We start from the raw sequence: 12,178 nt of genomic DNA on the forward strand, positions 1-12,178 counted from the left end.
ATATGTAAAAAACAGTTGGACATTTACGTGACGCATGCACACGAAGCTAGTATATTATATTAGATGAAGGGTTTAGTATAGACACCCATGGTGTCATAGTATAGTCATAGAATTATCCTAAGTACCTTAAACTAAATAAAAAACAATACAAAACAAAACAAAACAAAATTTATTAAAAAATATCATCAATTTTAAAATAAATAAAAAATTTATCCCACTTAAATTCTATTGATTGTCTAAAAATTCTTGTAAAATAATATCTCAAAATATTTTTTTTTTTAAAAAAATAGTCACAGAGGTCGAACCAAGTAGAGAGATTTAAGTTGAAACCAAAATAGAAGCACTGGGATAAAAGTGAAAGGGTCGTCCACCCCAAATTAAAAATGGCTTGCATAAGACCTCTTTATCCACATTCTTGTCCACTCAAACAGCCCATTCCCTCTTCCTCCACTCCGCCATTTTTTCACTGCAAATCAACCTTCAGTACCCAACCCCAAAGGCTCGTTTCACTTTCGGTCTCATTCAATCCTTCTGGGAGCTATGATCTCTCCTTGTTCGACGTTGAAAATGGTAATTGGTATGAACAACTTTACATAAGTTTATTTTCTTTATTTTTTCATGTAAAAATCATATGGCGTGTGTAGATACATCAAGAGCACCTCCTCCAATGCCCCCGACGGAGGGGCGATATGAGGTAGTAATCGACAATGATATCATAACTCGGCTCGACTTATCCCCGTTTCATGATGCCACCGGGATAACGTCCCCCGAATCGGGTAAGACTTGATTGCCCAATATTCATACATTAAATGGTTATATACATGTCTGTTTTTTGAGTGGTGATGCAGGAAAATATACGTTAATCGTAATGTTGTAAAGGTTCCTTTTGCAATTTTATCCTATTGTAATAATTCAGAAAAAATATCGCCTAGTTCTAATCCAATAAAAGGATAAATTTTATGTTACTTAGAGAGATTTCACCACCATTGGATTGTGGTAGGCCTCACCTGTTTTGGACGAGTCCACCTCAATCCAATGACTTTACTACATAGGGAGAAGTTCTCCCCTTGTATTATGTATTATATAGGAAGCACAATAGAAGAGCCTCCCAATTTGCCCACAACATGACATATGATGAAATACTTACACATTAGTAATATCCCCGGCATAGATCCAATGATCATCATTGGTCCAACAACGAGGTAATGCTATGAGAATAGTAAGAACATTACGCTCAGGGTAGCAAAAACTCAATCCAGTATGACCGAGTTACAATGTACATGCAATATATCGAGAAAAAGATAAATTTAAAAGTTGATGCTGTAATTTCTAATATTTAAAATTAATGAACATAGTACGTGCTTGGTGTGTGCTTAATTACTAGTATGTATATTATGCAGCAAATCCAAAGGATTATCTAGAACGTAGCATCGGATTTACGATTAATTACGTTAGAGAAGATGGAAGTGATCCACGAGAACTGTCTGAATTCCCTGAAATAAGGCTATGGTTTGTAAGATTGGATGCAATGTACCCATGGCTCCCTGTTGTCTTGGACTGGAGAGCAGGAGAGCTTGCACGCTATGCTGCCATGCTTGTACCTCACCAGGTACCAAAATCTTCATCTTATTCAAAATCTAGACTGCTTTCTCAATGCACTTGCACCTGAATAATTGAAGGTCTAGATAGGTGCATGCTGGGAATACAATAGATCCAAGTCAACTCGATTTTGGAATCATGAGGATGAGTCCAATGTGAATCCAGAAATCGAGTGGTTATGATGCAACTCTTATATTTTGCATGCATGTATATTTGATACATAAATTTGTAACTCGGGATGTGGTTTTATTGACAGATGAGTATGAGAACAGGGATAGTATTCAACCCAGAGGCGCTCGAATTATTCGTGGTGAATAAAGTGTTTGTCGCTTACTTGTGGTTGAAGGAGCACGGCATTCCTAAGCCGAGATTGAAGGCTAAAGACATGGCGAGGATGCTTGGTTTTGGGATTGGAGATGATCTCTTTGATTTGGTTGATGGCCAACCCACCGACCAAATAAGCCCCTCGAAATAAATTCATTTTTCGTATTAACAATTCTATTTTCAGGTTCTCAATAAATTATATACACAAAATTGTTTGGGAATATAGGTTGAATATAATGTCAAGACAATTATATTATCAAAATCGAGTTTTAATCCTATATTTTTTTTATGTTTTTGGCAATTTTGTTAATTTGTTTTGCAATTTTAGTAATTTTTCCACGCAAATGCTTAGTGGCAGTACTGGACACGATGAATTCATATCAAATCTAGGAGAAAAAAAAAAAAAAACAAAGATGATGAATTAAAATTGAAATTTGACGATATGAAATATTAAAATCGCTAGAACACAGACATGAACTAGTATTGCTAAAACACAAACATAAATGACACTGACAGATATGGATACGGGTATCGTACAATTTTCATATCCATTGACTCAAAATAAGGAAAAAAAAGTAAAACTGGCCTGTGTAAATTAATTATAAGTCAAATGTACAGCTTAATTATTAACTCATAATGAAAAACGCACGAAAAAAAGTAGAGATGTCAGAAAATATAGGCGAAAACTTAATGAAACCCTTTATAATTATTGAACAAAAAGGGTCGTTGAAATTAGTTGACTATCCACTTGACTCTCCATGAGCTGGAAGAAATACACACACGAATCCGAACAAGAAATTGATGTTGAACAGTTGCTCACCACGCGTAGGGTGTGCACACCACCATTTTTGCATGAGCTTCCCTCGTGCACACAATTTCTTTCTGCCATTTAGGAAACTATAAGACCCAATCCACACCAATAATTGATTCAATTAATTTCCTTCAAATTGAAAATTTAGAACTTTTTATTTGTACTTTTTTTAAAAAAAATGTTGTTATTTTTTAAATATTTATAAATATATATACTATATATAAATTCAAGTAAATTTTTGAGTACGTACACGCAACCTTGCATTTACAATGCCGTCATGGCCTCGTTGTAGGGACGGGTCCAAAAGCTAGAAAGTAAAAAGTACATTACAATACGAAATAATTACGTCCTAATTGGTAAAAGGGCCGAAAAAAGTTTGGTAATTGATGCTATAAATAGGTTGGGAGAACTCCTCAAACCCTAGTAGACTCGAAGCCACCTTATAAGATCATTATTTGTTTAATTCTTCGATTTTTTTTAAGAAAAAATCAGAGTTCACTACTTGTTCTTGTGTTGAGTCAAGATGGTGTACACAAGTGGCAAGAAACAACGGGGTGAGAAATTATTTGTCAAAGAAGATGAGTACGAGGTTTATTTTAAAGTATACCGAGATATCGAGGGCGACGATGACGACTCAAGCGTGGCACCTGCGGCTTAAATTTTTGATAATATTTTATCAAAGTCTCTATCTTTAAACTATGCAATTTCTTAAGATCTAAGTATTAAACATATAAGGTCTCTATCAAGGAGTTGAAGATGGTTAGTATTTAATCTATTTTGAGAGCGGACATCTGAGACAAAGAGGTAAGATTTGTTGTATTTTAACTTCGCTAGAGACATATTTATTCTCATATGTCCAAATGTATTAATTTTATCGTATGTTGTCTCTATTTTTCAGAAATGATATATCATGGTCAATGATTACTAGTAGCATAGACTATGTTTCTGTTATTTATATCATTAATTTATACAATATGTTGATTCGACACATAATCTAATCATTTTTAATTAATTAAGCAGCACTTCATGCTTGCAGATATGATTTATAATGACAAGATATATTAATTAATCGATTAAGCTGCCTCCTTCATCGTCCATGGCCATTTTTATCGCAGGATGAGTCCTTGTATATATGATTTTCCACTTAATTATATCCATTGCATTTTGAACTCTCTTTTTTCCGTACAAAGTATATGTTCCCAGTTTTCTTGAGTTGGGGGGAGATGTTTATTACAAATTGAGCCTCCGGTCCCGAGACTTCATCTCAAACCTATACTACAAGAAATTTCAGAATCAACAACACACATACGACAACGGTTTTAACTAAAACCGTTGTTAAAAACTTTTAACAACGGTTTTAGTTAAAACCGTTGTCGTAAATCATTTTTTAAGCAAAAGACAACGGTTTTTATAAAACCGTTGTCTTTTGGGGGTCAAAGACAACGGTTTTTAGGGTCAATAACAACGGTTCTGTAAAATCGTTGTCTTTGAACGTTTATGACAACGGTTTCATGAACCGTTGTCTATTAGCGTGTTTTTTTGGACAATCGACAACGGTTTTAGAAAACCTTTGTCGATTATGGTGTGTTTAGAATAAAACACAACGTTATTTAGCGACGATTTTCATAAAACCGTCGCTAATGTTAGCAACAGTGTTATCTAAACCGTCGCTAATTTCACATTAGCGACGGTTTAATTTTAACCGTCGCCAAAGTTAGCAAGCGTAAAATGTACAACTTTCGCTAATTTGAACTTAGCGACGGTTTAGACTGACGGTGTAGCTAAAACCGTTGCTGATATTTGCGACAGTTAAAAGACAACAGTCGCAAATTTCAAAAATTCGATCCCGCCTAATATTCCCTCCATTTTCTTCCACTACTCTTTATAAATACATATAAATTCGCTCCATTTTCTTCCACTTCACTTCACAACACTTAAAATTTTTCTCACTTACACGATTTTACAACTTCACAACACTTATAATTTTTATCTCTTACATGATTTTACTACTTCACAACACTTAAAATTTTTATCTCTTACACGATTTTTTTACCACTTCAAAACAATTAAAATTTTTATCTATTACAGGATTTTATCACTTCACGACACTTAAATTTTTTTATCTCTTATACGATTATACCAATTCACAACACAGATTTATTAAATTCTTAAATTTTTTTTTATTTTACCTAAAATATTAGCGATGGAACTCATGTAAACCGTTGCTAAGTAGCGACGGTTTTGCACTCGCAAATTGTAGCTACGACAACGGTTTTTCATTTGCAACGGTTTTGAAAATCATCGCAAATTGTAGGTATGACAACGGTGAAAAACCGTTGTCTTTGAGCGAACCATTTAACAACACTGGCTTTAACAACAGTTTTAAAAGGGCTACGACAACGGTTAAAAACCGTTGTCGTATGGCTTTTTTCTTATAATGCTATGACATTGGTGTCAGATGAGCAACGAATAATTGACAAAGGATTGCCCTTTCACGAATACAAACAGTGTATATTGAAGGTGCATGCCAATACATATGTAGCTAATCTCTTGATTGAATGATTGTTGCGCCATTCACCTAGTTTCTCACGAGGATTTCATGATATTGTTATATTTGTATTTTATTTTTATGATTATCTTTCTTTTGGTTTATGATACCCTGTGGATGAGCCCATTACCTCTGGCCCATCCTTAGCCCAAATAGAAGACAGGCCCAGCACGCGCCCGGTTATTCTCCTATAAATATCAGGTTTGAGTGTTTAGTTGATACATTCACTATATTATTTTTCAGCAGCGCCTTTAGCTGCTCTTCACTTTTATACTCAGTTTCTGACTTGAGCGTCGAAGGGGCTACGCCAGAACACCCTCCTGGCCCCCTTCTAACGGTCTTAATCGTGATTTCAGGCTCAGGACAATTCAAATCCTATGTCTGGACTAGTGACAATTACTTGAAATCGGACCCTAAATTTTTCTTGAGCATCAGTTTACATTTCCTTCACATAAGCATTTTAAAGTATCGAACCAGCTTAGACATCTCCTTTTACGATCCCGTGGCTTTTGTTGTATTTTCAAGAAAAAAATTCTGAGTTTTGGGAGATTGTATAGTATATTGTTATATTAGTATTTTAGTTTGAGAATATATATATAAGCCAATAACTGAATGTTGCGACAGAGAAATGGAACGGATATTGATCAAACAGAAAAAAGGAAACTTCATACTACTGATTTCATCTTAATTATATGTATATGTAAACAGTCCACATATGTATCATAATTTGCATGCTTAGTTTTCTACAAATATTATTTATTGGTAAAAAATAATTTTAGTCCATAAAGAAGTTCATGATCTATTGATTTTGTACGATATGATTCGAGATTATAATTTGTGATCAAACATCAATATCTATATTCGTTACATGATCTTATATTCGGAAAAACAGTAGTGAATATTCCACAAATAAACAAAATATATAATAAATACATAATTTTCCCTCCAACAGTGGACTTGTTTTCTTCATTCAAACTCACTCATTTAATTTACAGACTTGAATTCCAACGATTAATAATCAGTCATCAAGTAGTACGTACTAAGCATGCAAATTATGATGAACTAAAACCATTATATTATGTGCATTCGAAAACTCAAGTTGTTGAAAATATTAGTTGTGGATATGAGGTTTTCTTCTTGCGAGAGTATAATCCATTTCAACCATGTCTAGTTTCTCCTGGCCATTGGTACCTGTGGAAGAATGTCGTTGCTCGGATATTGATGACGATTTCACGAAGAGATGCCCGTCTTCTTCGCTCCCTTTCGATTTGCTTGGTGAATCGGTGTTCGAATTGGGATCAAGGGATTTATTTGTTTGGTTCTTGGAATTCTGTATATTAATTACAGCTATATATTGAGGAGAACATATAATTCAGGGTAGTAAAATACCTGCACTTACTTATCTAAGAATAGTAGGCAATGTTTGTTTAAATTTTTTCCGGGATATTATCATTTCTGGAAGATATTAAAAAATGTACTGTATTTTATAAAATTTATTGTTTAAAAGTATAGATTTAACACGCTTTCACGTCACGGTCATTACTTAATATTCAAATCTCTTTTAACTGAAATACACAAATCTACAATATTAGTACCAGCTCTTCAATCTGAATGGTTAATAAATACATGTAAATATGATGATACTAAGCTACGTTGCCCTTTTATATGGATCGTTATTATGAGTTTCACTTATAGTCATCACAGTTAGAAAAATAAAAATGTTTTGCTACGAATAATCGTCTTTTAAATTCAATATATTGTAATTGTAATGTTGAAATAGCCATATTTAAGAATTCATTGATCCAACATACTTTGACATATCATTAAATCTATAACAAAAGACGTTTAATTCCTTTCCAAAACATATCCAAATATATATTATATGTTCCACATTCCCAATCAATTTTCTCTATATTAATTTTTAGGAAATATCAGAAATAAGCATAATATTGCTGTTTTCGGGTTGGGGTCGAAGTTTTGATGTTTTCAAATCCCAAGGTAGAGACTTCAGACAACATAAATATAGAACAATAGTTTTAAGTGATATGTTTCCTTTCCACGGCAAATTCATCATAGACAAAAAATTTTTGGGAAAAGATAAATCTAATAACTGAAAGCTTGGAGGTATACTCAAACGTAAGGCCAAGGACTAAATTTACATGGGCGAGTTAAAATTCATTTATAGTAAGGTGAAAAGAGGAAAAAAATGAATGGGTAAGACACAAAGTCTCTGAAAAACATGAGGTAGAATAAAACTTTCTCCGACTATTATATACAGGTTTATATGTGTTTTCACACATATTTAAAAAACTATTAAAAAAGCAAATTAATTAAATTTCACAGAATAATTTTCAATTCTATCTCATTATTTAATAAGTGTTTTTATAATACAATTTTTTTTTGGGAGTAATGTGTTTAATGAATAGATGTAAATCGAGAAAAGAATAGAACAAATAATAGTAAATTAACATAGATATTAGACTGTATATTTGAGACAAATTGGAAAAAAATATAGTCTCTGCATTTGAGACTTAGTAATATTTTTAATTTGAAAGAATGATTTATCTTTCTTACTTTTCAATGGTCATTAAATGTTGGAGCCATATTTATTGTGAGGAACAAACCTTAGCAGTTGTGGTGGTGCTAACATCATGGGTCATCATGAGTTTTCTAGTTTCCCTTTCTGCAAAAACAAGAGTTTGAACAAGGGAATTATGAAAATCTGACAAGGACAATGATCTTTTCCCCTTTAAAATTGCAGAAAATGAGCAGACATTCCACTTTCTGTTTAGTTAACTAAAAGGTTAGTAACCGCGATCGTCCGGGCATGCCCGATACATCATATAATCTGTAATCGTTATATTTCATAATATGATACGCAGTCATTATTTATTTATTTTTATTTTTGAAGAAGAAATATAATACACATTTACTAATAAATAAAATTCAGTAACCAGTGGAGGGGATGGCGCTTGGTTGGGGCTCGATCATTTTGGTGTTAGATGTCAAAATGACGCACAAGTGGAGATGTTTCGACTAAGTTCTATGTATATTTTGGCAATTTCTCCATTTTCCACGCTTCCGAGTTTACGTTGTGAATGGGAATGATTCTATCATTTCCAGTTATTCCACCATTTTGGCTTCAAAAATGTTACACTACCCACATAAAAAAGAAAAATTATTACATTTTTTTTTTTGCAATATAATTGGCACGTTTTCGGTTTTTTGATCTTGTTATCATTTAATTCACTGTTTTAATCCATTATCTTGTTTTTTTCTAATTTAATTTTTTCCTGCCGTAGTGCTGACGTAACATTATACATGTCATTAATATAAGTATCATTTTGCTATATCAGGATGAAAATAGTTAAAATAGGAAAAAGTGGAAATTAGTGAAATAAGATGTAAATTGGAAGATAACGTAACGAAAAAATGAAAAAAGTATAAATTACTTGACGAAAACTATAATTTTTTCTACATTAAAACATCTCGCCACCACACGCACACACACCAACAAAGAATATATAAATGTTATTTCAAACTCGCTGTTTAAATTTTTTTTTCCCTAAAAAAAAAACCCCATCTTTCCATTTCTTCTTTTTTCTCTAATAGAACTTCAAAAATGCCCCCACCAGAACTCAAAAAATGACAAGAATTCTGATGAAAGGAGAAACCGAAAAATTCACAGCCATATGCCTAACTCAGAGCGGTATGGATTTATGCTCATTGTCGAGTATTAAACAAATTTATTAAAGCACAAATGAAATGAAAATTATCTGAAAATCTCTGAAAGTTTACTTTCACATACAGAAAAGATATATCGAGAAGAGAGAAAATAATGTTTTCAAATGATAAAAGGTGCTTAAATTTTTAGTTTCTCCATGGATTCTTAGTTTCCTTTTCTCTTTCCCAGGACCATGCTTGCATTTAATTATAACAGCATTAAATAACAAATAATGGGACATTTATTATCAACTTAAAGACATTGCAAAATTTTTATTATTACATAAACATAAAAAAAATGTATTAAATATCTATAAATTATTGTTTCGACATACCTGGTGCTTCAGAGATTAAACATGTCGAAAATAGCAAAAATGTCAGCAGCAACCACCTCATAGTAAGAATTGTAGTATAATCTATATGTTTTCAGACAGAAGAACAACAGTAATTTGATAGACAAATATAATGAACAGATTGGGAATTCAAATGAAGATTTTTGCACTGGTTTTTTGCTGGCTTTAAAGGAATTTAAATGTCCTGTGTCTGTTCATCAAAGTTGGTGAATGCCATTTAATACAACGAGGCCCATCTCTGTTCTTGAAATCGATGTTTTAAATTATGTCGTTTTGTTTTTATTATAATTCACACTGCAAAAATTTACAACACATAATATCATATGTAGGATGCGGACATGGTCATTCAAAATTTACCCCAAAAAACATTGACATGATCGGGACCCGACTCTGAAGATCAGTATCGGACGTATACGTTATGTTTTATTTATTTATAATATGTTTAGAATGATGGTTTTTACCTTTCACTGGAAGTTGAGAAATATTTCATGTTTTCGGTTTTTTATTAGAGTTTAAATGTTTTTTTCCGTTGATTAACTTGTCAAATTTTTGATTTAGTTCCGCTGAGTTTTAAAATTTTATTTTGGTATACTACTTTTTAGTTTTGACTATTTTGGTCAAATTGATGACGTGCCAACAAATCAGTTATTATTTTCTAATGCACGTCAGCACTCCAAATAAATATGATTGAAAGTCAAAAAAAATTGAAATTTAACATAACAAAGTAAAATTTGAAAACTTATAAAACAAAATCAAAATAGACAAAAATAATGTAGCAAAAAAGTAATCTTCCCTTTAGTATGTTTAATTATTGAACTGTGTTCTCGGGTTTAGAATACAATTTAGTATAATAAAATATATTAATTTACAACATATTTTATTATCATTAATTTATCAAAAATTATAACCGATAAAAATGACGTAACTCCAATACTTTAAACAGTATATAAACACAAAGAGCATATTTCGATCGATCGATCGATCAATCTCCCATCGGTACTGCACCCCAGTATATAAATTAGTTTGTTAAAATATATTTAGCAAGATTTTATTGTCACCCTATATAATAGCCTAGACCTAAATAAACTATGAAACCGCAATGGCTACTTAGTTGCAAAAATGGCAAGGGCAAGTGATGAGATGAAACCAGTCGCGAAAACTTTCTTATTCATGTTTAATATGTGAGTTTGCCAATGGTCCCTAGCTAGATCAATCTTAGTACGTACGTACAAAAAAATTAAACCATGAAAAAAGAAATTGAATTTAGTAATGGATCGGATGTGTCCTGTGCTGTCACAACAAAACAAATTGTCCTCGAAAGAGGGCTTCAATTGATTTCTGCAAGTGAAATCCAACTTATTGAAGCTGGATAGTTCAGTGTCAAATAATTGGTTTCTCTTTTGTTGTCTTTTCATACAAATACATTGTATTTGCTACCACACAAATAAATCATATCTAGTTTCTTGCATTATTCGATCCCAGACCCGATTGTTTGGCCGGGGGCATCTGGTCCACATGTTCAGACATGGTATATATTTTCTGACATGAGAAAATAAGTTTTAATTAAGCCGATCATTCTCGACTTTATTTATGCATTAATTAAAGGATGCATTTAAACTGAGGACAAAAATTTGTCTGAGACGGTCTCACGGATCGTATTTTGTGAGACGGATCTCTTATTTGAGTCATCCATGAAAAAGTATTATTTTTTATGTTAAAAGTGTTACTTTTTATTGTGAATATCGGTAGAGTTGACCCGTCTCACATATAAAGATTCGTAAGACCGTCTCACAAGAGACCTAATCTAAATTGAGTTATTTGAAATATTTGATTTCAATCCATTTGATCTTTTTGGATTAATTTAAGTTAGATAAATTTTAACTTCGCTTTCTATTATTTTGGATTCTGTTTTGATTCAATGATTTGATTCGGGGCAAGAAATTTGGAAGAGTAGATTTCAAACGACTCTGTCAGTTATGAAATTCATTGTTATATGTGAAGAGAAAAACAACTAAAGCTTTACATTTCAATTTATGAAGTTAGGCGTATTTATAAGTAATTATGATGAATTTTAAATACATATAAGATAAATATTATTTAAAATCAAATTATTTATAAAATTAGAAAGGGTGATACAAATTTCCCAAAAATAAGAGAGAATATCTGAAGCAGTAGTTGGGAGATTGAATGTGAAGGATGTGCTCCAGCCCACCAATCTGAACCTCGGCCCACCCCCACACTTTGAATTGTCGGTTCTATCCAAATTCATGCATCGGATTAGTAGTTATATAATTTGAAACTTTTAAAAAATAAAATTTGTTGAAAAATATATTTAAAATGTGTGTATTGAATATTTGAATGTTGAAAATAAGAGTTGTAAATATTGAAAATTAGTGTGTGATGATATAGGTAATGATGTATTTTATTTTTGGATTATTTGTAAAGATTTCCTATAAATAGATCTCTCATTTGTGAAGAAAATCACAATTGAGTAGAGAGAAAAATATTATAAAGTGTGTAGTTTGATAAATTTTGAGAGTTTGAGATTTTTACTTTTTACCATAAATTTTTACTTTTTCACAACACGTTATCAACACGAAGCTCTAAAAGTCCTCCATCCTTTTCCAAGCTCCAAACAGAAGAAAAAGGTAACAAAAGTAATAATATTTATTTTACACTTATTTATTTATTGTGTATATATTTAATATATAATATAATGTTATTATTAATAATAAAAATAAATTTTTCAAAAACTTGTTATAAATTCTGGGAGGATGTTAAGACGACATCCCACACTCCCGGTAAGGGATACGACAAGTA

The 12,178-nt window shown here is 31.9% G+C and overlaps 2 protein-coding genes across 2 annotated transcripts; one reads left to right on the forward strand and one right to left on the reverse strand.

The window, feature by feature from the left end:
- The first annotated feature begins 336 nt into the window (after positions 1–336).
- LOC142544694 (protein CHLORORESPIRATORY REDUCTION 6, chloroplastic) lies at positions 337–2,189 on the forward strand. Its single transcript, XM_075651733.1, has 4 exons — positions 337–570; positions 645–776; positions 1,401–1,609; positions 1,856–2,189. The coding sequence occupies exons 1-4, from the start codon at positions 384–386 to the stop codon at positions 2,072–2,074; spliced, it is 747 nt and encodes a 248-aa protein (XP_075507848.1). The 5' UTR covers positions 337–383; the 3' UTR covers positions 2,075–2,189.
- A 4,030-nt stretch (positions 2,190–6,219) lies between these two features.
- LOC142546178 (uncharacterized) lies at positions 6,220–9,580 on the reverse strand. Its single transcript, XM_075653740.1, has 3 exons — positions 9,341–9,580; positions 7,907–7,965; positions 6,220–6,612 (listed from the first exon to the last, which is right to left on the reverse strand). Exons 1-3 carry the CDS (start codon positions 9,399–9,401, stop codon positions 6,394–6,396), a joined length of 339 nt encoding a protein of 112 aa, XP_075509855.1. The 5' UTR covers positions 9,402–9,580; the 3' UTR covers positions 6,220–6,393.
- Between the last annotated feature and the right edge of the window lie 2,598 nt (positions 9,581–12,178).

The sequence above is a fragment of the Primulina tabacum genome, chromosome 5, assembly GCF_025594145.1.
Source record: "Primulina tabacum isolate GXHZ01 chromosome 5, ASM2559414v2, whole genome shotgun sequence".
NCBI lineage: Eukaryota > Viridiplantae > Streptophyta > Magnoliopsida > Lamiales > Gesneriaceae > Primulina > Primulina tabacum.

Excerpts from the sequence above, each read along its gene's own strand:
- LOC142544694 (XM_075651733.1), top strand. The coding sequence starts at position 384 with ATGGCTTGCATAAGACCTCTTTATCCACATTCTTGTCCACTCAAACAG. Across the intron at positions 571-644 it reads CTTGTTCGACGTTGAAAATG|ATACATCAAGAGCACCTCCT; the intron begins GTAATTGGTATG and ends TGGCGTGTGTAG. Across the intron at positions 1,610-1,855 it reads CCATGCTTGTACCTCACCAG|ATGAGTATGAGAACAGGGAT; the intron begins GTACCAAAATCT and ends TTTTATTGACAG.
- LOC142546178 (XM_075653740.1), bottom strand. The coding sequence starts at position 9,401 with ATGAGGTGGTTGCTGCTGACATTTTTGCTATTTTCGACATGTTTAATC. Across the intron at positions 7,966-9,340 it reads TTTAATCTCTGAAGCACCAG|AAAGGGAAACTAGAAAACTC; the intron begins GTATGTCGAAAC and ends TTGTTTTTGCAG. Across the intron at positions 6,613-7,906 it reads GCACCACCACAACTGCTAAG|AATTCCAAGAACCAAACAAA; the intron begins GTTTGTTCCTCA and ends ATTAATATACAG.